At 35.0% G+C, this 26,362-nt stretch overlaps 1 protein-coding gene and 1 long non-coding RNA gene across 2 annotated transcripts; one reads left to right on the forward strand and one right to left on the reverse strand.

Annotated features, from left to right (window-relative positions):
• Positions 1–5,277: 5,277 nt before the first annotated feature.
• On the forward strand, positions 5,278–8,350 carry LOC111910475 (uncharacterized). The gene is made up of 2 exons (XR_002856541.3): positions 5,278–5,762; positions 7,859–8,350. It is a non-coding gene; the product is annotated as an uncharacterized LOC111910475 (long non-coding RNA).
• Positions 8,351–8,493: 143 nt separating this feature from the next.
• LOC111910464 (uncharacterized) lies at positions 8,494–10,401 on the reverse strand. Its single transcript, XM_023906303.3, has one exon. The coding sequence runs from the start codon at positions 9,515–9,517 to the stop codon at positions 8,606–8,608; it is 912 nt and encodes a 303-aa protein (XP_023762071.1). The 5' UTR covers positions 9,518–10,401; the 3' UTR covers positions 8,494–8,605.
• Between the last annotated feature and the right edge of the window lie 15,961 nt (positions 10,402–26,362).

Consider the following 26,362-nt stretch of genomic DNA (forward strand, 5'->3'; position numbering starts at 1 on the left):
CCCCCACCGTACCACATACCATACAAGCACATAACATAACATACTGCCAGGCCATTCTGGGGTGCCTGACTACCCGGTACGGCCATTCTGGGGTGCCGTCCTACCCGTGTCAAGCCATTCTGGGGTGCTGACTACCCGTGTCAAGCCATTCTGGGGTGCTGACTACCCATCGGTCCTAACAACCGATCCTCGGGGACTAGTCCCCTCTTACTACCTTTATCGCATATAACATAACAAGCCAACATGCAAACATATCATCACGTACTGTCAGGCGTTTCTGGGGTGTCTGACTACCCTTCGGTCCTAACAACCGATTTCTACTTCTATCTCCTATAACATATCATGCTAGCACATAACCTATCAGGTAGTAGCAAACCTATATGACATCACAAAGACAATCATCCAACATACGACTCCTACTGGTGGGCCGGCATTGTGGCCGTAGGCCCACCGCTACTGGAAGGTAACTCACCTCGAAGTAGCTGCTGCTCTGATCGGGAACTGACTGCCTACTGCTGTTGCTGCTGCTCCGGAAATCCTCCGGCTGCAATTCCCACAACATACTCAATCAAACACTGCTAACTGTCCTTTGGGTAAAATGACCATTTTACCCCTGATCATGTCATCAAACAAAGTCAGAGTCAACTTTCAGTTGACCCGACTCGCCGAGTTGGCTTTCTAACTCGCCGAGTTCCTACCCAAACGATTGCCCTGAATCCCGTTCCTACTCGTCGAGTTAGGCGACGACTCGACGAGTTCACCTTCTAAATTGATATTCAAGTCCTTCATTCTACTCGCCGAGTTGTATGAACAACTCGTCGAGTTCATCTTCATCCGACGAACACTCATGCAAAGACTCGCCGAGTTGTATGAACAACTCGCCGAGTCTGTTCTTGATCTAAAGAGATTGTCTTGAACTCGCCGAGTTAGGGCATTGACTCGCCGAGTACCTCCATAGTTGACTTCAGCTTCCGACTCACTGAGTCACACCCCGTGACTCACTGCTCACTCGACACTACGAAAAGGGGACAAACTCGGAGACTCGCGAACAGACTCGCCGAGTCACATGAACGACTCGCCGAGTCGTTGCCATGCACCCACTAAATACACAGATTTGCTCGATTCCAGTCCATGCCATTCACAGATCTGGACTTCTAGGACACGAATCACACGTAAAGTTTCCAACTTTACGTGTAGATATTCACCAATATGGATTTGGACTCAAAATGCCTCAAAAGGGTAGATCTAGGGTGGACAAGCAACATGGGACCATAAAGCTAACAGATCTGAGCTCCTGGAGCTCAATCTTGCCTAGATCTAGAGGCCAATCAACTTATTACAAACCCTCAAGCATACACAATCTTGGAAATGACTCAAAAAGGACTTTAATGGAGCTATAAGGGTCAATAAGCTTAAAAACAGAGGGGAAACGAGCTATACCTTAGGGGAAACGTTGGAATGACATAGAGATGCTTGGCCTCCTTCTCCTCTTCTTGATTCCCTCTTCTTTTCCTTCAAAAACTTCAAAAACACCACAAAAACACTTCAAACTCACAAGGAAGCAAGGCTAGAGAGAGATACAGGGCTCTGAGGGTGAATGGGGGCGAGGTTGGGGCGGATAAGTCGTTTAAATAGGGTGCAAACCCCTGAAACTTAGGGTTTCATCCAACATTTGTGACTCGCCGAGTCCAGGATATGGACTCGCCGAGTCGCCAACTTAAACGTGTCCCGGGTCCCGCATCCACTCGGCGAGTCGGACATATGACTCGTCGAGTCCAAGGCTAAAAGAAGAAAAATGCTCAAATAAGATTTAAGTACCAGGAACCAGGTGCTACAAATAAAGCATATATTATATCAGTAAAGAAGAAGAGAAAAGGCAACAAGGAAGAAGAATCTCAATCAGAGGTATATTGTTATATTTTTATATTTCATTTTATTATATAAGTTTATTATTAATAATTTGGTTAAAAAATAAATATATTGTAGGGGTAGGCTGTATCTACACTTGTGAGCCATACACAATGTCTATCTTCAGTTGTATTGGCCTGAATTTGGAACAATTTGTTCTGCATCATGGGATCACTCTATTAGAAGATGGGTTATTGAGACAGGAAAATATACAATAAACATGGTATTAGTATTATTTTTATTAAAGTTTAAATTAAAAACATTATTTAATTGATTTTTTTGGGTAAATATCATGAAAAACCTTATATATTAAGTTTTTTTTTCAAATTAAACCTCAAGTCCTCAAACTTTATTTTTTCTGCGGTGCATAATGGCAATGTACTTTTTTTTTGATAAAATAGTTGAATTGATTACAATGAGTATTATCTGAAGGACTAAATGACTAAAAAAAACCTTATGCTTTGCTTTATTTTATAAAATTCAACCAATAAATAATGACCGAAAAATGTCCTAACCAATCCAAACATACGCCAACAACATGCCAAAGTCTTCATCTAGTTTACATAGTAGCCTAATGTGCAGAGCACAACCATAAACACATGATACACTTATAACTACAAATACATAGTACACTTTGAAATGAATATAATTTAATATATAACATAATATTACAAATATTAAATAGTATATTTAAATTATAACTATTTGATAAAAATAAACTAGCAATGTTGAAAAATAAAAAATAAAGATTAAAATAAACAACTGAAATTTCATCCATATTTTTGAAGAAATAATTAATGTTAGTCCATATTTGGGCTGAATAGTATTCATCTCTCCAATACTCATCTCTCCCATACACCCCAAATGCCATGTTTTGTATTTTCTTTCCATGTTCTTCTTCACAAGAACCTATTTCTTCCCCATTTATAGAAATATGAATAATATCCCAAAGATAAAGTAAAATTATTTATTTATCCAAAAATAGGAATAAAATTTTAGTTGTCGATTTTAGTCATTTTTTTTTTATTTTTCAACATTACTAGTTTATTTCTATCTAATAGTTGTAAGTTTAGTGTAATGTTTAATATTTGTTATATCCTAATAACTATTTAATTATATTAATTTATTATAAATATAAAGTTTGTTTTTTTTTCTGTATCAAAATCATATAAAAATTTAAATACAAATTAAAATTTTGAAACATGGTAACATATTTAATAAAAGCTCATAATTAAAATATATCTTACAAATATGATAACATATGTTAGTAAACATGCACTTAACTCATATACTGTAACAGTAATCTAATAAAAAAACAATGATCGTCCTGTTCTAGGCAAAAAAAAATAACACATGACATAATGATTACAAACAATTTATTTTGTTGTAATTTTCTAATTATATAACTTATAATATTATTGTAATTAAAAAGAAATATTATATATTTCTTAAAAACTAATTAGAAGAATAGTGTGTAGTTACAAGAATGGAATATAGTATAAATATATATTTTTTTAGGATAAAAATGAGATAAAAAATAAAATAGAGTTGAAAATAAAGCATTATCTATCCTATTTTTATTTTATTTTTGAGAGAAAAAAATGAAACAGATCGGAGATTCTATTAGGTGAGAATAAAAAAGTTATACGTGTAAATAGACAAGGTTTTGAAATAATGGTATAAAATGTAGTTCTTCTAAAAATTCAGGGACTTATATATATAGACTAACCATGCCAAATAAAGTCAATGACGGTAGAAAAAAGCAAAGGGCCCGGGAAAATAAAAGGTAAGATCCAAATAATCCACAAAATATGACCGGCCCCTCCTCCATTTGTAAACGTGTCACGTTTCCCCAGTAATTAACTAATTATAATAAATAAACCCCTCAAAAATTTCCTTCTTTTTTTTGGTAAATTAATGTAAGCAGATTTATTTAATACTTTTATGCAACAAAAAAAAATTATAATATATGTTTTTTGGTAAATTAATGTAAGTTTATACAGATACTATAGTTCAATTAAAAATTAACCTAAATATGATCAGAATATATACATTTAACCAAAAAAGATAAAAGTTAAAACGACAACTCACTTAGTACTAGTTTTTAACTTTTATTAGCATAACTTAAAAATGATGTTGAAAAATAGTTCATTTTTGGATAATAGGCACATTTGCTTTTATTAATTGTTGTTTATAACATATTTGTAAGTAAATACAGCTATAAATGATATTTTCTATAGATTTTTTTATTATTATTTTCAAACTTCACTGACCAAATAAAAACTTAAAACAAAAATGGTTTTATTATATAAAGTTATCTTAAAAACTTTTCTCTCTAGCCAAATTTATTACATAGCTTTAGTTTTAATTTTTTTTTATTATACACTATACTGCTAACGATATTACATTTTTTTATAACCTATTTATAAAAAAATAGGGTAATATTGTTGTTTAATTTAAATTCATGCGTTTATTGGTTAGTATTACTATATACTATTAGTGGTAGGTTTATTAGGTTATAATGCAATTAACTTCTGTCAGATAAATATGTTATTAATTTTTTCTTTAAATTTTAGATATCTCAAAATAAACATGATTTTTTTTTCAAATAAGAACTTTAGCTATTTTGAGTCATTGGCCCTCAAAACACAACTTATAAAAGAAGCGAACAAAAAAAGAAGTGTCCCGCCGACCCATCTTCAACTTCAAAAATAGTCACCGTCAAAAGTTGAAATATTTATGGTATATTTTATTAAATTAAAATACTTTTTATTTTATTTTTTGATCACTACGAGCATCATCAAGTATTCGATAATGATTCATCCATTTTAATAATTCCATTGTATCAAAATTTGCTAATCAAATTAGATATAATGAACTTGCTGCTTTTTCTTTTTGGTAATTGTAATTTCATTGGTCAGTTTAGGTAATTGAAATAAACAGAAATATCTAATAGAGATGTAAATTATGATCTTGTACATTTGTATATGCGAGTTTAATGGTGAACACAACGAAATACGATGGCTGAAGTTGTGAGTAGTCAACCTGTCAAATAGATATGTTTGTGTTAGTGTGTCTTAGCATTATTTTTCCTTCTATTCATAAAAAGACTATTTTTGAAAATAAACCTAAAACTTCACATAAATCTTTACATTGTTTGCTAACCCTATTTTTTGTAACAGTTTTATAAAAAATAAATAAAATTAAGCTGTGTAACTATTTTATACACAAAAATTGATGTAGAATACGTAATCGTTATATTATGTGAATAAAATTGAGTGAATTTTATTAAAGTAAAGTTGAAAATATCTTTATTAAAAGTTTTGAATTTTGTTACGTGACGGTGCGAGAATATAAATTAAAGTCTCCGTTAACTGCCAACAGTGGAAAGTAAAATCAGCCACCAAATACTCATCACGCAGTTTTACATGTATCTTGTGTATTACCAGTTGTACGTTAGTTCCCCCTTCAACCATAGTTAACTTCTCTCTTCTATATATGCTTCCCTTCACCGATACTCATCTCTCTCTGTGTGTATATATATTAATATATATATACGTCTGTGTGTGTGAGACTGAGGACTCTGCTATCTTACAAAACAAGAGACAACAGTTCCAAGCAATCTCTCTATCTCTTTATCTCTTTCTCTTCCCCTATAAATTAGGAGGGAGAGAAAGACGCTCGAAAAGGACCAGTACTGGCCTGGTTAAGGAGTTTTGTACCCAGTCAACTCAGAAGAGGAAATCGGAAGAAGAAGCGGAAGCAGAAGCTTATGAATTGGTTGCAGAAGATGGTTTTTCCTGTAAGACGTGTTTGGATTGCCGTTGCTGCGCGTGTAAAGTCCCGTAACAATGGTTAGTCTCTCTCTCTCTCTCTCTCTCTCTCTCTCTCTATATATATATATATATATATATATATATATATATATATATATATATATATATATATCTTCGTTTATGTGTTTTTGTACGATCTGATTTCTGTAACGGATTTACTAATCGAGTGATTTTTTGGATTGCGATAAGTATTTGGACTTCAGATTTTTGTCAAATGGAAGAATATTTGAGTATCTTAATTTCGAGGACACAATGAATTTCATTGAAATAGATTTTGAGTTTTGAAAATATAACCGACACTCATGTATTAATGGTTGTATAATCATTTTGATAATTACCGATCGAGCAAATTATAGGGTTACGATTAGTTTCTTCTTTGCCAGAACGCAAGAAAATCGAGTCTATGAAGTGAAAACTCATTTTGATTTTGAATACGACGTTCAAGAGTTTATGGTTCTGTAATTTCTAAAATTATTATGTTATAATTCATTGATCAAGCTATTTGTGAGACTCTAGAAGTATTTGAACTTCAAAAATTTTCCCAATGAATTTCGATGTTCGTAAAATTAATTTTGATTTTGAAAATTTAACCGATCTTCAAGGATTTAATTCATTGATCGAGCGATTTATAAGATTGTGACAAGTATCTGAACTTGAATTTTATCAAATATTTTAACACAATTCTGATCTGAAAAATCCCATCGGTGCTTTTGGATTTTAGTTGTGACATAAATTCATTCCAGATTTATGATTTGAAATGATATTTAATTTTAATATATTGAAATAAGTTGAATATAGTTATTGATGGAGAATAGAGGCTCGTGATTGCGTTGAAGGCGTACACTTTTCCGATGAAAACTTTAATGCGTGTCTACGTGCTTTAATGGTGGTTTCTTTTGCTATCATAAATTCATAATCATATTCAAATTGAATTTCCCTTTCCCTTCCATTTCTTTTTCTTTTTTGGAAAACGAAAACCAAATTGTTCTTGAATGCTCTAAAACTTTAACCAAATAAAAGGAAGAGAGATGGTCTGCATTTTGTATACATTCTTAAATTAAAGTTATTTATTAGATTTTGTAATTTCCTTTTTGTCTAAAAATATAGTTTAATAGAATAATTTGATCATTTGGATTAAAGCAATGCATTTTTTGTATCTTATGAATGATTAAACGTGTCGATAAGCAATATTAAAATAAGTCTATATCTCAAAATTTATATATATTCTAACACATCTTAAACAAATATTCTTACATTATTTTGATAACAAGACAAGGTAAGTTTTATTCAAAATCACAAATCAAATCACTATATTGAATTGAGCATTTTTTTTTCATTTCTTTTTTGTATTTTTGTCTTTGGCTAATTTTCATGGTGCATATTTTGGTAGAAAAAAAAAAAGAATTGAATAATTATATGGTTGGACAAAGGTCACCTTTTTCCAGAAGCGGAATACATGATTATTCTTTGAAAACTATTCTTGTTTTCATCTGAGAGTTTTAATTATTTTAATATATTTATACATCATTTAATTCTAATTAAAGAAAACAGCTTTTTGAGTGTTCTATCACATTGTATATAAAATATGTTTTGTTTAACAATAAAAAAAAGTAATGTTGTAAAAAAAAATTAAGGAGTAGAAGCTAATAATGTTTTTTTTTTAAATATTTCTTTCTCATTTTAGAGAAAAAGATTATTGGTATTGTTTTACCCTCGAATCCAATTCGTTTTGACATTCTGATAAACAGTGACATCTTTTTAAATGTGAAGAAAGTTCTGTAAAAATAAAAGGAATCAGTCTCAAATCATATCCTAAAATGATAAGGTTGAATGTAATTAGTGGCTATTAATAACAACTAATATCCTGAAAAACATTTCTTTATCCATAAAATATCTACAAAGATTCCCATTAACGATTCGCACTCATACTACCGATTTGCTGACTTGTAACTACACTACTAACTAACAACCATTTTCGATGCCCTCACCTAACCTTACCTTCATAACACTCGCATACAATTAATTAATCTTATTATTTTTGTTTTTGAAAGTTTGAGAAAATCAAATAGAAAAAGAAAGACCACTTACAAAAAGATGTCGTTTGTGCTGACCAGGTGGTGGGCTATTGAAGCTACACGATGACATACAAACATGTGGATACGAGGATGTACAAGTGATGTGGGAGATGCTTCATAGAACAGAATCAGAGTTAACATCAAACAGTCGTCGAAAGCGCAAGCCTAGATCCTTCTGGAAGATCTTCATATGGCAAAACAACAATACTTGCTCTTCACCTTTCTCCATAGACCATGCTTAATTAACAACATCAAAGTCGGTGTCTCCTTACTACCTACAACAAAATATGCAAGAAAAAAAAACGTACAAGTACGTCGATATAATTAGTATGACTTTGATATGTATCTCGATAGGCTATTGTGATTCGAGTGACAAAACTCCATAATAGCCAAGTCGTTTTTTTGTAAATATATCATGCCTTTTTTTTCAAGATCCAAATCAAGTCATACATAAGAAAAAACATTACTTGAATAAACCATGTGATGTCTTACTCTTTAATGGAATTATGGAATCACTTTTGTTGTTGCCAATTGCCAAATATGTTCTTGTTTAAACTCCACGCACCATAACAAGCTTGATTAACAATAACTTAAAAGGAGATCAAGTTGTTTGAATTTGATATTTAAATCAATTAGTGATGAAAATACACATACAAGAAACCTCTGAGGACAAATTATTCCTTCAAAACTGTTCTAAATTAAGCGATTGATTAAATTACACACAATGCTAATCATACAACATAGCAACCAAATGATATATAAAAAAACATAGATCACAAATTTATATCATTCCTCAAAAGCCCGCATGCATATCTTCTCGAGCAATAAAGGCCAATCTTCACCAAGCCGCCGAGGGTTAATCTCCATGGCAACCCTAAAGTCTAACAAAGATATCGGGCTGATCTTAACGGGCTCATGACCTAAACGGGCCCCATTAAGTTCAAAACATGATCGTATCAAACCCTTCAAATAAACATCCAATCCGTTATTGATCGCGTTGGCGCAATCCACTGTAACCCCTTGAAGGCCTTGTGTTGCGGCAATTGGCTCCATGCGTGCCCTCAATGTTATTGTATCTAACAAACTGTTGGTGTCCGAGACACCAACATATTTAGTAGGTGGGGCCTTGCGGGCCCCACCTATACTGACCGGACAGTAAGGAATTCCAAGTGGCGCATGTAGTGGAATCCTACCGGATACCACTTCATGTTGTGGTTGTTTGATGACTTCTTGATGATGTTGCACGGGTTTTCGAGTATCAATGGGTGATGAAGGGGAAGAATAATTTGTCTTCCCATTTGGCTTGAGAGCACTTCTTCGGGCTCCTGTCCTTATCTTTCGTTGTGTTGGTGACAAAATGTCTCCATTTGGGAGAACAAGTGGACTTGAAGCCCGGGTTGCAACCGGGTTCGACCCGTTTTGGATAAACGGGCCATCCGAAGGTTTCTTATTTCCAAGAGGGACTTTTGTACATGCGTTTCTTAAAATCGAACGAATTAACTGATTATGAAGCAGAATACCCTCTCTACCAACTGTTCTTACACAAAGTTTATCAAATTCATCTTTGCTTAACTTTAAATTCAAGAATCTATTCAAGTAATCAAAATATTGCTTGGATCTTTCTGGTCCAAGCTTCCTGATTATCTGTTTTTTCAATTCAGCAATATTGATCCATGACTGCTGCTGTGGTGGTTGCATTTCTCAACACAAGAAACTAAAGCCCCTAATTTAAGAAACTAAATTAGGGTTTTGGTCCATCTACAAAATCCCATTTTCCAGAAGAAATTCAATCTGTTCAACGACAGCCCACATAATGAATAGCCAAAACAGATCATGGAAAACCCTAATTAGGTTTTCAGTAGCGAGGAAAGAAGCAAATCATGAGTTACGGTTTCTAACTAACTCTCCCTCCAAAACGAAGTTCCCAAATTATTCAAATTCCAATCCAACAATACATAAACCCTAACCTCAATCGCGTCTACATCACACGAAATTCCTTAATTTTCAAAAAGAGATGCCTCTTTCCAACTCCAAGTACAGTCACAAATCAACATATTAGCAATCTCCCAATTCCAACAACCTTTCTGAAACTATGAACAGAACTCAAAATGCAACAAATTGATCAAACGATTGACTCCGCAGACTTCCGAAGAGAAAATTTGGTATTTTCATACACAATTGGGAAGCAAGAGGACAGCGATTGGAGAGATTTAAGCTACTAATGAACTTTAACAAGAAACAGAAATTGGTAAGCCTGACCTTATTGCATCTCTACCAAAATTGAGATTCAGAAAACCAAAAGTACTGGCTTTCACAATCTTCAAACTCTTTTGATCGTTGGAACCCAAGCTGATTTCAATAGCTTTCAATTCTCGCCTCAATTTTATCGGGTTTTTCTTCTGCCTAAAAACTGCTCCGCCGCATTTAGGTTTCGCCGCTGATTTTTCTACCTGTGGCTTTGAATCAGAGCTTGAAGGAGCCCTCGTTGTCTCTCTGATCGCGCTCTCCTCCGATACACTCTCTCTCTTCTCTTTCTCTCTCTACTTTCTCTTTCCGACCTTCTTTCGTTTATGTGTCTGGATTACCAATAGCTTTTTGTTATTACAAACAAGCCCCTTCTCTTTCGATAAATCGCCCAATTATTCTACGAGCCAAACCCGTTGTACACTGTTTAAATAAAACTGAATTGTCCAATTGGACAATTTGGATTGGACTATTTGGTTTGGATATTCGGATTTTTTGAATGGATTTCACAAAAACCGAATTATTATTTTGGATTTCGGATTGGTTTTGGATTATGAAATAAAAACGAACAGTCCAAAAAATGGTATAACAATTTATTATTTATTTATTTTTAATATATCTATAATTATTTATTAATTTTATAATTTATTTTTTAATATAACTAAATAATTTATTTTTGTTTCTTCATTAAAATTTGGATAATATTATAATTATATATTGTTTTAAATTGTTCAGACTTTTGAAAACTGAATTACAAAAATCGATCCAACCGAATTGTAATTGAATTGGATCGGATCGGATTTGAATTTAGTTTGGAAAATTAGGATCCATATTTTGAAAACTGAAATAAATTTGGATTTACTTAATTGGATCAGATCAAACCGATCCATCCAAACGAACACCCCTAAGCCCAAGTTTAGGCAATACATAATATATACTAAATGGTGTTAAAAATATATTGTTTTGGTAAAAAAAAATTATTGGTGCATAGTGGTTTAATTTTAGATATTTTTTATATCAGTCAATTTAAAAAGAGTATTATACCATTTATATATTTTTTATTTTTTTATATTTAAAATTTTTAATTAATTAAAAAAAAGGAATTAAAAATTCCTCAACTTTTTGTTCCTACCAATCATTCTACTAATTTAATGATGATATGTGTCATATTGGTATAATAAAATATCATTAAACGAGTTTATAACCCGTGAAACCACGACTACAAAATTAATTAAACTTTAATAGTTAAAACACAAAATTATTAATCAATTATAATCATTAATTTAAATAAATATGTGAAATTACATCACTTTATAATTTGTATTAATTTTATTTTAAAATTTATTGCATTGTTATTAATTTATTGTAATTAAAGTGAAAATTTTAAATTTTGAATTAAAGAATTAATAGGTTGACAAATGACATGCATTAATTAAGAGATTTAATAGGGTGATACATGGCAAAAAAAAAGAATAAAATGTGTATTAATTAGAAGGCCTAATATGATGACACATGTCAAAAGGATATTAAAACTATTCTTTTATTAGAATACGGATAAGCATTAAATATTACACATGTCACTATTTAATTGTGTAGGAGAATTTGTAGGAACAAAAAGTAAAAGAATATTTAATTTCTCATTAAAAAAGGCTCACACCTCCCCCCCCCCCTCTCTCTCTCTCCTCCTTGCCACCGATGAACTCCTCTTCTTTCTATTTCTTTTCAAAATATACATTATCTTGAACACACACCTTTTCAAGAACACATATACACTTTCAAGAATACCCACACCTCCATCTCCGCCTGCTATCACCATCCGCCGCAAACCACCTCCATCCCTGCCACTTTCACCACCATATCTCCTTCCTTAACCTGATGAAACTTCACCATTGGCCACTACACTACCGTTCTTTGAATTTATGCCAAAAAATCTGTTAGGTACATTTCATGCATTCATTTTCTTGTTTTAATCCATAAAAATGCATTGCATTTAGGTTTAAACTCATGCATTTTGCATATTTTTCGGGATTTTTCATGATGCAATTCCATTCACACACTTTTGTGATAGTTCAGGGAGTTTTGAAGTAGGCTCTTAGTTGAGGTGATGAATAAGAGATATGGACGAAGTTTTGGGACTATTGGAGCATCGAGGAGGAAGCTATGAAGAAAATAAAGATTTTGGCTTTACAGGAATTTACACGACCGTGTAAATGTAAACCTTAAGTTTACACGGGCCGTGTAAATGCATACTCTTTATGAATGTACTTCGAAGACCTGGCCGATTTGAGCATTCTACTTTTTGTATTTACACGGCCGTGTAAATGGTCAATTATAGTTTACACGGGCCGTGTAAACGTGTCGTCAGTTTTAAAACATTTTCATCCTTTGTAAAAGAGAGACAGTTAGTTCCAGAGGAAGTCAAGTCATATTTTGGGAGAAGAGAAAGGATTTTGGGAGATTTTGGAAGTTGATTAACATTTGGAAACACTTTAATTTGCATTCTGTAAGTCAAATTGAGGATACAAACTTGTTGAATTTGTAGTTTAATTTAGACATGTGTGGCTGATTTCTAAAATCATTTCTGATTCTGAATTCTTAAGTGTTTGTTGTTAGGTTGTAATTTACATTTGACTTATGTTTAACATCTAGTAATCTTTGATGTGATCTTAATTGTGTGTTTGATTGGTTCTCTTTTTTATTTGATCAATGAATTAGGGTTGTTATCAATCTAGTTAATCAAATTATAAAATTCGTATATGTTTTATGATTTTATGTTAGTAACATGCACTTGATTGGTTGTATTTAGATAAAAATAAGTGTAATCAATGATTAAATGTTCATAATCCCAAGCTTAAGAGGAATGTTGAACATTGTTGGTAATTGTTGCAAGAACTCAATGTCATTTAATGATTTGATGCAAGAACTTATTTGAATTGAATCAATTAAATGAAGTTTTATTTGAAGAACATATTTTGAATAAAACGCTTTTGTCAACTTAGATATTAAAGTTTATTAATATCTAAATTACCAACCTAGATTAAACATGAGTCATAACTATTTTACATCTTTCAACATAATACATATATAGGAATTAGAATCAGAAATGTATTTCTTTTACTGAATTTTGTTTTCAATCTTATTTCTTTATGAATTTCAATTTTAGTTTAAACATAATCCCCCATTTTAATATTGTTTGTATAATGTGTGAGAATATGGCTAAATAAGGAGTCCCGTATTCCTGTGGACCGACCCTGCTTACTCTATACTATCTTTGGTGTATGAAGTAGCAGTGATTTTGAGTTTTATTGTTATTATTTTATCCTATTATTTGTTGGTTTAACAACCAAACAAATTGGCGCCGTTGTCGGGGATACGGTAGTACTAATTGTTTATGTCAAGATCTTTTCGCACAGGTACACCTTTACCAGTTGATTTGGAGATATAGAAATCTGCAAAACAAAGAAGGAAGCAAGCCAAAATTTTAAAGAAACAAAAATCTGAAGCTTCTTCATCAAATCCATCAACCACATCTTCACTAACATCCAAAAGTACCACCCTACCTACTCCTACCATGGCAGATAACCATGGAGGAAACCAAAATCCTCCAAACCCACCACATGAACAAACCTTTAGACAATGCGTCACTTAAGATGTCACTTAACAACCTTTGTGCATTAATTACCCTGCAACAATAAACTTTGAACTCAAGTCTGGACTCATCCATTTGTTACCTTCATTCTGTGGTCTTGAGAATGAAGACCCACATAAATTCCTTAAGGAATTTCATGTTGTCTGTGTGGGTATGAAGCCACATGAATTTACAGAAGATCAAATCAAGTTAAGGGCATTCCCCTTTGCTTTACAAGATTCAGCCAAGGAGTGGTCATATGACTTACCACCGGGGCCAGTCACAACATCGAATGAACTTGCAAGGATGTTTTTGGAAAAATATTTGACAGAAATGAGAGCTTCAGCTTTATGTAGAGAAATTATTGGTATCAAGCAACAAAAGAGAGAAGCCTTGCATACTTACTAGGAACGGTTCAAGAAATTGTGTTCAAGATGTCCAAAACATGGGATTTTAGAGTATCAATTGTTGCAATATTTTTGTGAGGGAATGTCATCTTGGGATAGGAGATTACTTAATGCATCAAGTGGTGGATCAATAGTTGATAAGACTCCAACAGAAATTAGAGCTCTTATCAAGAACATGGCAGAAGAGTCAAAGCATATAATTCAAGAAGAAGAATGGTACAGTGATACACCAAGAGTAGTGAAAGAAATTTCTACCGCAAAAATTGAAAGTCAACTTTCTGAGTTGACTAAAGTAGTGATGATGCTTGCAAAGGACAAGGGTGTGCCACCACCAGCTGTTAGACCTTGTGGTATTTGTACACAAGTTGGACATCCCACTGATATGTTCCTGATGTTGCAAGAAGATGTAGAGCCGGTTCAAGCTATGAGATTTTCTAGTAAACAACAAGGAAACGTTCAGCCAAGAAGCAATCCAAATTGGCACCAACCCAATGCCAATTTTCAAACAAGGCCACTGCCTTATTAACCAAGGCCTCCATTTCAAAGTCAAATGCATCACCAACAAAATTATCAACCACATTTCCAACCAAATCAACCTCATCATTAATCTTAACTGCAACCTCAAAACATGCAACAAGGAAGCAGTTCAAGCGGATCGGGAATGTCTTTGGAAGACATTGTCAAGAGTTTAGCCACAGGTACTCAAACATTTCAAAATGAGAACAAGGTGAGTATCAAAACTTTGGAGCAACAAATGACTCAAGTCACCACTTCTGTAAGTAAATTGGAGCCACAAGGCAAACTACCGACACAAACCAAAAAGAATCCAAAGCATAGTGCATGTGCCATCACTTTGAGAAATGGCAAAGAATATGAAGGTCCTAAGATGATTGAAGAAGAAGAAGAGATGGAGCTAGAGAAAGAAGAAGAGAAGTAAAAAACACCTTCAAAGCAAGTTCCTATTGAAGCAAAAGTCACTCCTCCTCCATTTCCCACAAGGTTAAGCAAGTTAAAGCGTGAAAGGGAAGACAATGAAATCATGGAGATGTTCAGAAAGGTTGAGGTAAATATTCCTCTTATTGATGACATCAAACAAGTCCCTAGGTATGCTAAATTCCTTAAGTAATTATGCACATCTAAGAAAAGATTGAAAGGGAATGAAACTATTAAAGTGGGTGAAAATGTATCTACAGTGTTACAGAAAAGATTACATAAAAAATGTAAGGATCCTGGTGTTTTCACGGTTCCTTGCAAGTTAGGTAATCTTCATGTTTCACGAGCTATGCTAGACCTTGGAGCTTCTATCAATGTGTTGCCATATTCTATTTTCAAAACCTCAAAATATTGGCACATTGAAGAAGACCGGGGTAATCATTCAATTGGCTGATAGATCTTTAGTACATCCAAAAGGCGTGCTAGAAGATGTGTTAGTCTAAGTGAATGAGTTAGTATTTCCAGCAGATTTTTATGTCCTTGACATGGATGATGATGACTCACCAAATTTGAGCTCAATTCTTCTAGGAATACTCTTTTTAAAAACATCCAGGACAAAAATTGATGTTTATGATGGTACATTATCCATGGAATTTGATGGAGAGGTGATAAATTTCAACATCTATGATGCTATGAAATATCCAAGTGATATTTCATCTTTGAATTTTGTAGATGTCATAGAACCATTAACCGAAGAATGTTTTGATTTGTCTAATCTTGATGTGTTAGCTCTCATTTTAGACAGGAATCTTCAAAAGGAAAGAGTGGAAAAACTTGCCAAGCAATTTAAAATTGATGAAGAGATTTTGGAAGTTGTATCTTGCATGGATGAAAAGAAGAAAATGAGGTTTGATGTTCCAAAGCTGAAATTACCGATGTCTAATGAGAAACTTGTTCCTTCTATTGTGCAGGCACCAGAATTGGAACTCAAAACTTTACCCGGGCATCTCAAGAACGCGTATCTTGGAGAGAAAGAAACTTAACCAGTGATCATCTCCACAAAGTTATCACCAAAAGAAGAAGAAGAGCTTGTCACCACCTTGAAGGAGTATAAGGAAGCTATTGGGTGGACTATAGCCGACATCAAAGGGCTATGTCCTTCGCTTTGCATGTACAAGATCCTTATGGAAGAAGATTACAAGCCTTCCCGAGAAGCTCAAAGGAGTTTGAATCCTCCAATGATGGAGGTTGTGAAAAAGGAGAATTTAAAGTTGTTTAATGTGGGGATAATCTATCCTATATCGGATAGCAAGTGGGTAAGTCTAGTCCAAGTTGTACCCAAGAAGACAGGTATTACTGTTACGAAAAATGACCAAGGTGAATTAGTCCCCACCCATGTGAAAAACAGGTGGAGAGTTTGCATTGATTATAAAAGACTCAACTCCTCAACTCGGAAAGATCATTTCCCACTTCCCTTCATTGATCAAATGCTGGAAAGGTTAGCGGGAAAAACACTATTGTTTCTTGGATGAGTATTTCGGTTTTCATCAAATACCCGTTGCACCTGAGGATCAAGAAAAAACCACTTTCACATGTCCCTTCGAAACATTTGCATATAGGCGGATTCCTTTTGGACTTTGCAATGCTCCCGCCACTTTTTAAAGGTGCATGGTAAGTATTTTTTCAGAGTATGTTTAGGAGATTATTGAAGTTTTTATGGACGATTTCATAGTTTATGGTAATTCTTTTCATGAGTGTTTGGGCAATTTGAATTTTTTTTGCAAAGATGAATTGAGATTTTATGGTTGATAAAGGTCTCATATTTGGTCATGTTGTGCCTTCTAAGGGGTTAGAGGTAGACAAAGCAAAAATTAATGTCATTAAGTCTTTACCTTATCCCACTTGTATTCATGAGGTACGCTTGTTCTTGGTCATGCAGGTTTTTATAGAAGGTTCATCAAAGATTTTTCCAAGATATCTCGTCTCATGTGTGAGCTCCTACAAAAAGATGCAGAATTCGAATTTTCCAAGGAGTGCAAGCAAGATTTTGATCAGTTGAAAGAGTTGTTGATCTCAGCACCAATACTTCAATCACCGGATTGGAGTTTACCTTTCGAAATCATGTGTGATGCCAACAATCATGCGGTTGGTGCAGTGTTGGGGCAAAGAAAAGATCGAGTTCCTAATGTTATTTACTATGCCTCAAAAACACTTGATAATACACAAGCCAACTACTCAACAACTGAAAAAGAATTGCTTTCTATTGTCTTTGCTTTAGATAAATTTCGTCAATATCTTCTAGGTTCTAAAGTCATTGTTTAGTCTGATCATGCATCAATTAGATATCTACTTGCAAAGAAGGATTCGAAGCCTAGACTCATTCGATGGGTATTACTCTTTTAAGAGTTTGATATTGAAATCAAGTACAAGAGCGGAAAGTCAAACCTTATAGCTGATCATCTTAGCAGGATTGTTTCTCCCAATGACTCGACTCCCATTCATGATGTATTTCCCGATGAGAACCTATTTTCAGCGAAAGTTGCCCCATGGAATGCTAATATTGTGAACTACATCGTCACAAATCAATTTCCACCAGATTTGACTCGATGGCAAAAAGACAATATCAAGAAAGAAGCCAAGAGGTATGTTTGGGATGAGCCATATTTGTGGAAATATTATGCTGACCAAATGATTAGACGATGTGTGGATCAACATGAGGTATCTTCTATCTTTACATTTTGTCACTCTTATGTTTGTGGAGGACATTTTGGTCCTCAACGAACTGCAAGAAAAGTATTAGAGAGTGGATTTTACTGGCCAAGTATTTTCCATGACTCTTATGTCTTTTGTGCAAGCTATGATAAATGTCAACGGATGGGCTCTTTAAACTCAAAGAATCAAATGCCACTCAATCCCATTTTAGTTTGTGATATTTTCGATGTTTAGGGCATTGATTTCATGAGACCTTTTCCACCATCTTCGGGTTTTACTTATATACTTTTGGCTGTAGATTATGTTTCCAAATGGGTGGAAGCAAAAGCTACCCGTACTAACGATTCAAAAGTTGTGATAGATTTTTTGAAGGCTAACATCATTTCCAGATTTGGTGTTCCAAAAGCCTTAATCAGTGATCGTGGTACACATTTTTGCCATCGTATGCATGGAAGTGTTGAAGAAGTATGGTGTTACTCATAAAGTCTCCACAGCATACCACCCACAAACAAATGGACAAGCCGAAGTGAGAAATCGACAAATCAAGGGTATTTTGGAGAAAACTGTGAATACAACAAGGAAATATTGGAGTACACGCCTTGATGATGCTTTGTGGGCGTACCACACTATAACGCCCGTAGATCCGGGCTAGTCAATAAGAGACGTTAAGCGTAAAAAATGACTTTTTGATGAAATATTATTTAGAATGAATAATCTTAACTAAGTTATAGTATATGTTACAAGGTTTCCGTGCATATAAAGAACGCCGAAATCCGAGTTATAACGAAGAAGTTATGACCTGTCGAAGTTTTGCGACAGAACCGGCACGACGCTGAATGACGTAAAAAGTGAATTTATGTTAGAGTGGTATTTAGCCTTAGCGATCTAAACGAAAGTCGTAGATTTCATTAAACCACGAGCGTGCATAAAAAGAACGCCCAAATCTGAATTCGTATGAGGAAGTTATGATTTTTCGAAGTTTCGACTTAGCGGTATGCAGCCCGAATACTCGATTTGAGACCGAGCAGTTTTTAGCCGAAACAATCTAAATGAGAGTCGAAGATCTCATTAATTGTAGTAAAACGATAAAAAGATATGCGAAAACGGACGTCGGATGAAGAAGTTATGATTTTATAACGGAGTTTTCCTGCCCGACCTACTAAAAATAAATAATAAAAATAAATTCAAAATTAACCGACGGAGTCTAAACGAAAGTTGTAGATCGTAGTCTCACCTACGCGTGGATATAAAGAACGTCGAAAATGGAGTTTGTATGAGGAAGATATGAATTTTTGAAGTTTATTAAATATTTTCGATATTTTATTTAAATGAAAATTTCGATATTATCCGAAGGAGGGGCGGGAGTCAGCGATCTTATCGTCATTACGCCCAACGTAATCTCAAGTTACGCCCAGCGTAATTCGACCTTCCAGCCCCTATAAAAGGAGGTCGAAGGCAACCGAGTTTATTGCTCATTTCTTCCCTTTTTCTCGCGTTTTTGCATCATTTTTCGTGCAAGAATTATCCCGAAGCCCCGATATCATTCCCGAGCCCCGAAGATCCCTAGAAGTGAAATTCCCGAGCCGAAGCTCTGCACGCGAGGAGTCTGGTTTTTGTGAAGATCTTCCAGATCTGCCGAAGAATACTATTTCTACAAGTCGTAGTGTTGTCCGATCATCTTCTGATCAAGTGAGTGTGTAGTTACTTTCTTCTAACGCATAAATATTAAGTATTTGCTATGAAATACGAGCTATGTGTATAATATAAAGTTGTTTATATGTGTGGGTGTATAGTCCCTTTCATAAACACGAGTATAATACAAGTATTGTTTGAATGTATTAAGTATATGTTTGGGTGAGTGTGTGGTTACTTTCTTCTAATACATAAATATGAAGTATTTGTTATAAAATACGTTATATGTGTTTATATATTGTTGTTTATTTAAGATGAGTGTGGAATGGATGTTTTATATAGTTTTTAAATGAGTTAAATTGTATATGTATTTTATATCTACAAATATGTTGGGTAGAACATGGATAGATGAGATAGTTGGTATGCGATAAAATGATGAGGTATGAACTATGATTAAGAATGATATTGGCAGATGCACCAATTAGAGAATGTCATAATACTAGCAGATGTGCTTAAGAATAATATCGGTAGATGCACCAAGTAGTGAATGTCGTAATCCTGGCAGATGCGCTTATAGGATAATCCTGGCAGATGCGCTTATAGGATAATGTCGGCAGATGCGCCTAAAAGAGAATGTCATAAACTTGGCAGTCGCGCCTCATAGTGTATGACGTAATCCTGGCAGAGGCGCTTAAAGGATAATGTTGGCAGATGCGCCTTATGTAGCAATGGAAGTTTGTGCTAATTCCTTAGGTCAATCCTTAGGAATGAATGAATGACTGGTAGTTGAATTCTTAGGGTAAAATCCTAAGAAAGATAATAGGGATGGGTTGAAAACCCTATATGCTCACCAGGCTCCCAAGCCTGACCCACTCAGTTTTCTTTGCATTACAGGTAATGACACAAGAGTATAAGTTGGTGGACTTGACGAAAGATTTTGGATTATAGGCCAGTAGTTATGAATAACTGTTGTAAGGTCTATTTTGTTCTGTTTATGCTTTTGGTTTGTATTGAACATAACATCCCGAGATTTTGTTACATAATGAAAATACATTTGTTTAAAGAAATGCTTTGATAATTTTTATCATATTTTGTTTTGGGAACAAATTCCGCAACTGTTTTCTTTAAAAGATTACTTTGATTTTATAAAACAAAGCATAAACAAATCGGTCTTTTCTGGCCGTGAAAATGGGGATGTCACAACAATAATGTCCCAACAAGACTTCTATAGAGAGTAGGATCGAAGACATGCATGTCGTCAGGAGAGAGTTTGGATTTAGTGTACGAAGGGGTAATGCATAGGTTGCAAGTAGTCATGTCGGCACGAAAGAGAATTTCCTTGGAAAAGGAAGACTGAGACAAGAAGAGACCTTTAGACGGGCGAGAAGTAGCATTACCCAAAAAGAATGATAGGGGACCAAAGTCGGACATATGTCATTCAGAAGAAAGACGATCAATGGTGTGAGGATGAAAGAAGAAGAGGAGGAGGTGAGAATAATATCATTAACATAGAGAAGAAGAAATATATGATTAGATCTAAAGTGATATCTAAACATGGAACAATTGGAGCGGCTGCTAGTGAAGATAAGAGAGGTGATGAAAACAGAAAAATGTTGGTACCAGGCCCTAGGAGCCTGTTTGAGACCATAAAGTGCTTTTCGAAGATGACGTACGTGATTGGGAAGAGAAGGATGAACATAGCCCGGGGGTTGTTACATGTACACTTCCTCAGATAAATCACCATGAAGGAAAGCTTTTTTAACATCTAATTAATCAATAGGCCAATGTTTAGATATAGCAATATTGAGAATAGTACGAATAGTATCAGGTTTGACAACATGGCTAAAGGTGTCGTCAAAGTCAAGGTCGAGAAGCGGGGAGAATCCTTGTGCAACAAGGCAACCTTTATAGCGGTTAAGATTGCCTTTGCTGGTAAAATTGTGACAATAGAGCCAATGGAAACCAAAGATCTTGGCACAAGGGGGAGAAGGAACAATCTACCATGTGTTTTTGGACATGAGAGCAGACATCTCCAAGTCCATAGCAGATTTCCAATTCGGGTCACAAATGTGACATCCCCAATTTCACGGCCAGAAAAGACCAGTTTAATTTTGCTTTATTTTAAAATCAGCGTAATCGTTTAAAGAAAACGGTTGCGGAATTTGTTCCCAAAGCAAGATATGATAATAACTTATCAAAACATTTCTCAAAGAGAATGTATTTTCATTTAATAATAAAACCTCGGGATGTCATGTTCCGATACAGACACATAAGCATAATCAGAACATACATTCATTTACTCTAGTGATTTATATCTCCTTTAAATCTCTCTATGAAATATGTCTTCGTATCGATACATGTGATACAAAGAAAACTGAGTGGGTCAGGCTTGGGAGCCTGGTAAGCATATAGGGTTTTCATCCCATAATGCTATATCATATATATATATATATATATATATATATATATATATATATATATATATATATAGAACATCCAAAATTATATAATTTCACCATATAAAAGCAACTCTTATCCCACCCCATCGATCCTCACAACGCCACGATCTAAACACTCGTATCTAAACTTTTCCTCTTTATATGATCCCTACTCACGGATCTAAACTAATCTCTCCACCTGATCCATACTCTCGGACCTAAAACTAAACTCTTGGTCTAATCCATACTCCCGGATCTAAACTAATCTCTTGGTCTGATCCATACTCCCGGATCTAAAACTGTGCCCAATCCATACTCCCGGACTAAGGACAATTAACTATGTCTTAATCCATACTCCCAGATTAATAACAAGTTTACCTATTGGTCTGATCCATACTCCCGGATCTAAAACTGTGCCCAATCCATACTCCCGGACTAGGGACAATTTACTATACCTAAATCCTGTTCTGATCCATACTCCCGGATCTAAACTATGCCCAATCCGTACTCCCGGACTATGGATAATTTACTATGTCTTAACCCATACTCCCGGATTAATAACAAATTTATCTCTTTTCCTATTCCATATTCTCGGATCTAAATCCAATCTCTTGATCTAATCCATACTCAAGGATCTAAAACTAACCTCTTGATCTGATCCATACTCACAGATCTCATCTACCATGTCCTACCCAACATATTCGTAGATACAAAATATATATACATTTTAACTCATTAAAACCAATATAGTTAATCCATTCCATACTCATCTCAAATAAACAAACAATATATTAACACATAGCACGTATTTCATAACAAATACTTAATATTTATCTGTTAGAAGAAAGTGACCGCACACTCACCTGATCAGAAGTGATCGGGCAGCACTACGACTTGTTGAAGTAGTATCATTCGGTGAAACTGTGATCTCTTCACACACCGGACTTCTCGCGGGCAGAGCTTCGGGACTCGCTTCGGGTCTCGAGATGATACCGGGGCTTCGGGGGGTTAAAATTGCACGTAAAACGATGTAATATGAGTGAGAGATGAGAGAATGAGAAACCACACTCGGCTGGCCCTTCAAATCTATTTATTGGGCAAAATTTGCCCTTGCCACATCGTGACACCTTTTTCCACGTTGTGGGCTTGGTCGTCACTGCATGCGTCATCGCAAGTTGCATCTGGGGGACTCCCGGAGGTGTCATAAGACTTGCTACGTCGTGGTATCTGACAGATTTGGGGTTTCGCGCCCCGAAATTCAGAAATTCATAACTTTCGCATACGAACTCCGTTTTCAACGTTCTTTATATCGACGCGTAGGTGAGATTATGATCTACAACTCTCGTTTAGACTCCATTGGCTAATTTTGACTTTATTTTTAATATATTATAAATATATTACTTATATATTATCTTTAGTAGGCCGGGACAGGAAAACTCCGTTCGAAATTCATAACTCCTTCATATGAACTCCATTTTCATCTGTCTTTTTATCGTTAGAATACTATCGAAGACATCTTCGACTCTCGTTTAGATCACTAAGGATAGATATCTATCTACCTTAAATTCACTATTTACGTCGCGCTGGGTTGTGTCGGTTCTGTCACGAAACTTCGACAGGTCATAACTTCTTCGTTATAACTCGGATTTTGGCGTTCTTTATATGAACGGAAACCTTGTGACATATACTAAAACTTGGTTAAGATTAATCCTTCTAAATACTCTTCCATCAAAAAGTCATTTTTGATGCTTATCGTCTCTAAATTGACTAGCTCGGATCTACGGGCGTTACAATTATCTCCCCCTTAGGGTCCCGAAATCATCAACGAAATAGGGCTTACATAATGATTCCACACATTATCTCTTCATCCTAGGTAATAACTGTAACTTCTATGTTTCCTCGAAAGAGTATTTAACTCTATGGCTTTCTTGACTGCAGACAATGCCCAATCTTGCATCTGCTTATCGTACTATGTTGTACTTTCAATCATAACTTCGAGTTACAAAATAAATCCTTATTGAGGACTCCTTCTTCTGAGGATAAGTACTTTCATTCATCTATTGCAATAGATCGATGGGTCATGTTCTAATGACCTCTCATCGTATGCTGCAACGCTTAGGCTCAAGTCTCTTAGAGTCAAATTCCAGAATGGAATATACCTTCCTTCATATTCTAATGAGATATAATCACATTTTTAACATGTAGCATGTCTAGCTACAAAATCCGTTTTTTTTAACGAGCGCGATACTATCAATCGCATTGATTTCAATCTTCTGACTTGAGTCAGATGCTACCTTGAACTTGGTTCTATGAACCACGTAACAAACTCCTCGTAGTCAGACTCAATTTCATATGACCGCTAGGGTTAGAATATCAATCATCTTCTTAGTTATTACCGAAACAATGGTAACGACATACTTGAATAAAAACGAACTCAATTACAAGCTTCTTGGTAACCTTGTGACTTTCCCTGATCCAAGCGTGATTCATGTGCTTCCGATAGTATATGCTTCTACTACCTTTCACACTTACTCATACTCGTCCCAAGTACTGTCTCGCAGTCCACCAAGTCACCATACAAGAAAATCACAAAACAATTTAACACATACGAATGTGTCCAAATAATCATAAACAATTTCCCTAGACTCTACTAGGACTTCTTCATTGCTCAATCTTCAATCATCAACTCTACTTCAACTCGATTGGTGATGGAAATACCAGATGATGAGACAAATTCAAGAATTTCATCAATTGTTCCATCATCCTGCCAATCGAAGGTGTACCTCAGACGTACCGTACTCCTCTAAATGTACTATTATAAGACATCATCTAAAGGCAAGATACCATCCTTACGATATCTTCCGATAGGTGTCATTCACTATCATAAGCCTTTTCATTTCCTCCATTTACTCAATTCTCTATGAGTCTTCACCATGACCTCTTGTACATCCAAGCAGACATTTGGTGTACCAAGCGAGAATTTTTAAGATAATAAAGCTTTTAATTATGATAGATGTATAAATCTTCTTATCACCCCGAAACGTTTACATGCTAGTTCTAATTTCGTAGTCATACGCTTAGAATCCTAAACACATAAGGTTTCCAGATCCGGTCGGCAACAGACCACAAATCCGAACAAATAATAGCATCAATTTAGCTATCACACAAAACAATCAGCACATAAAAGCATTTTAGGCATCATTCCTAAAATAAACTAGTGCTTGTGTCAATTTAGGTGTACTACCTAACATATTTTAGACACACTCCTCACAATCGTTACTTAGCATTCTAAGTTTAAGTCTAGAAATTTCCTACAAATTCCTAGTTCGCTTAAACTAATGCTCTGATACCAACTGTGACATCCCCAATTTCACAGCCAGAAAAGATTGGTTTGTTTATGCTTTATTTTAAAATCAGAGTAATCGTTTAAAGAAAACGGTTGCGGAATTTGTTCCTAAAACAAGATATGATAATAACTTATCAAAACATTTCTCAAAGAGAATGTATTTTCATTTAATAATAAAACCCTGGGATGTCATGTTCCGATACAGACACATAAGCATAAACAGAACATACATTCATTTACTCTAGTGATTTATATCTCCTTTAAATCTCTATGTGAAATATGTATTCGTATTGATACCTGTGATACAAAGAAAACTGAGTGGGTCAGGCTTGGGAGCCTGGTGAGCATATAGGGTTTTCATCCCATAATGTTATATCAGAAGTGATCGGGCAGCACTACGGCTTGTAGAAGTAGTATCCTTCGGTGAAACTGTGATCTCTTCACACACCGGACTTCTCGCGGGCAGAGATTCAGCTCGGAAACTCTTTTCTTCTCGGGATCTTTGGTGCTTCGGGACTCGCTTCGGGTCTCGGGATGATACCGGAGCTTCGTGGGGTTAAAATTGCACGTAAAACGATGTAATATGGGTGAGAGATGAGAGAATGAACAACCAAACTCGGCTGGCCCTTCAAATCTATTTATAGGGCAAAATCTGTCCTTGCCACGTTGTGGCACCTTTTTCCACGTCGTGGGCTTGGTCGTCACTGCATGCGTCATCGCAAGTTGCATCCAGGGGACTCCTGGAGGTGTCAGAAGACTTGCCACATCGTGGCACTGCTTGCCACGTCGTGGTATCTGACAGTTTTGGGGTTTTGCGCCCCGAACTTCAGAAATTCATAACTTTTGCATACGAACTCCGTTTTCGACGTTCTTTATATCGACGCGTAGGTAAGATTATGATCTACAACTCTCGTTTAGACTCCATTGGCTAATTTTGACTTTATTTTTAATATATTTTAAATATATTACTTATATATTATCTTTAGTAGGCCGGGACAGAAAAACTCTGTTCGAAATTCATAACTCCTTCATCTGAACTCCGTTTTCGTCTGTCTTTTTATCGTTGGACTACTATCGAAGACATATTCGACTCTAGTTTAGATCACTAAGGATAGATATCTATCTACCTTAAATTCACTATTTACGTCGCGCTGGGTCGTGTCGGTTCTGTCACAAAACTTCGACAGGTCATAACTTCTTCGT

Source organism: Lactuca sativa, chromosome 1 (assembly GCF_002870075.4).
Source record: "Lactuca sativa cultivar Salinas chromosome 1, Lsat_Salinas_v11, whole genome shotgun sequence".
Classification (NCBI taxonomy): Eukaryota; Viridiplantae; Streptophyta; class Magnoliopsida; order Asterales; family Asteraceae; genus Lactuca; species Lactuca sativa.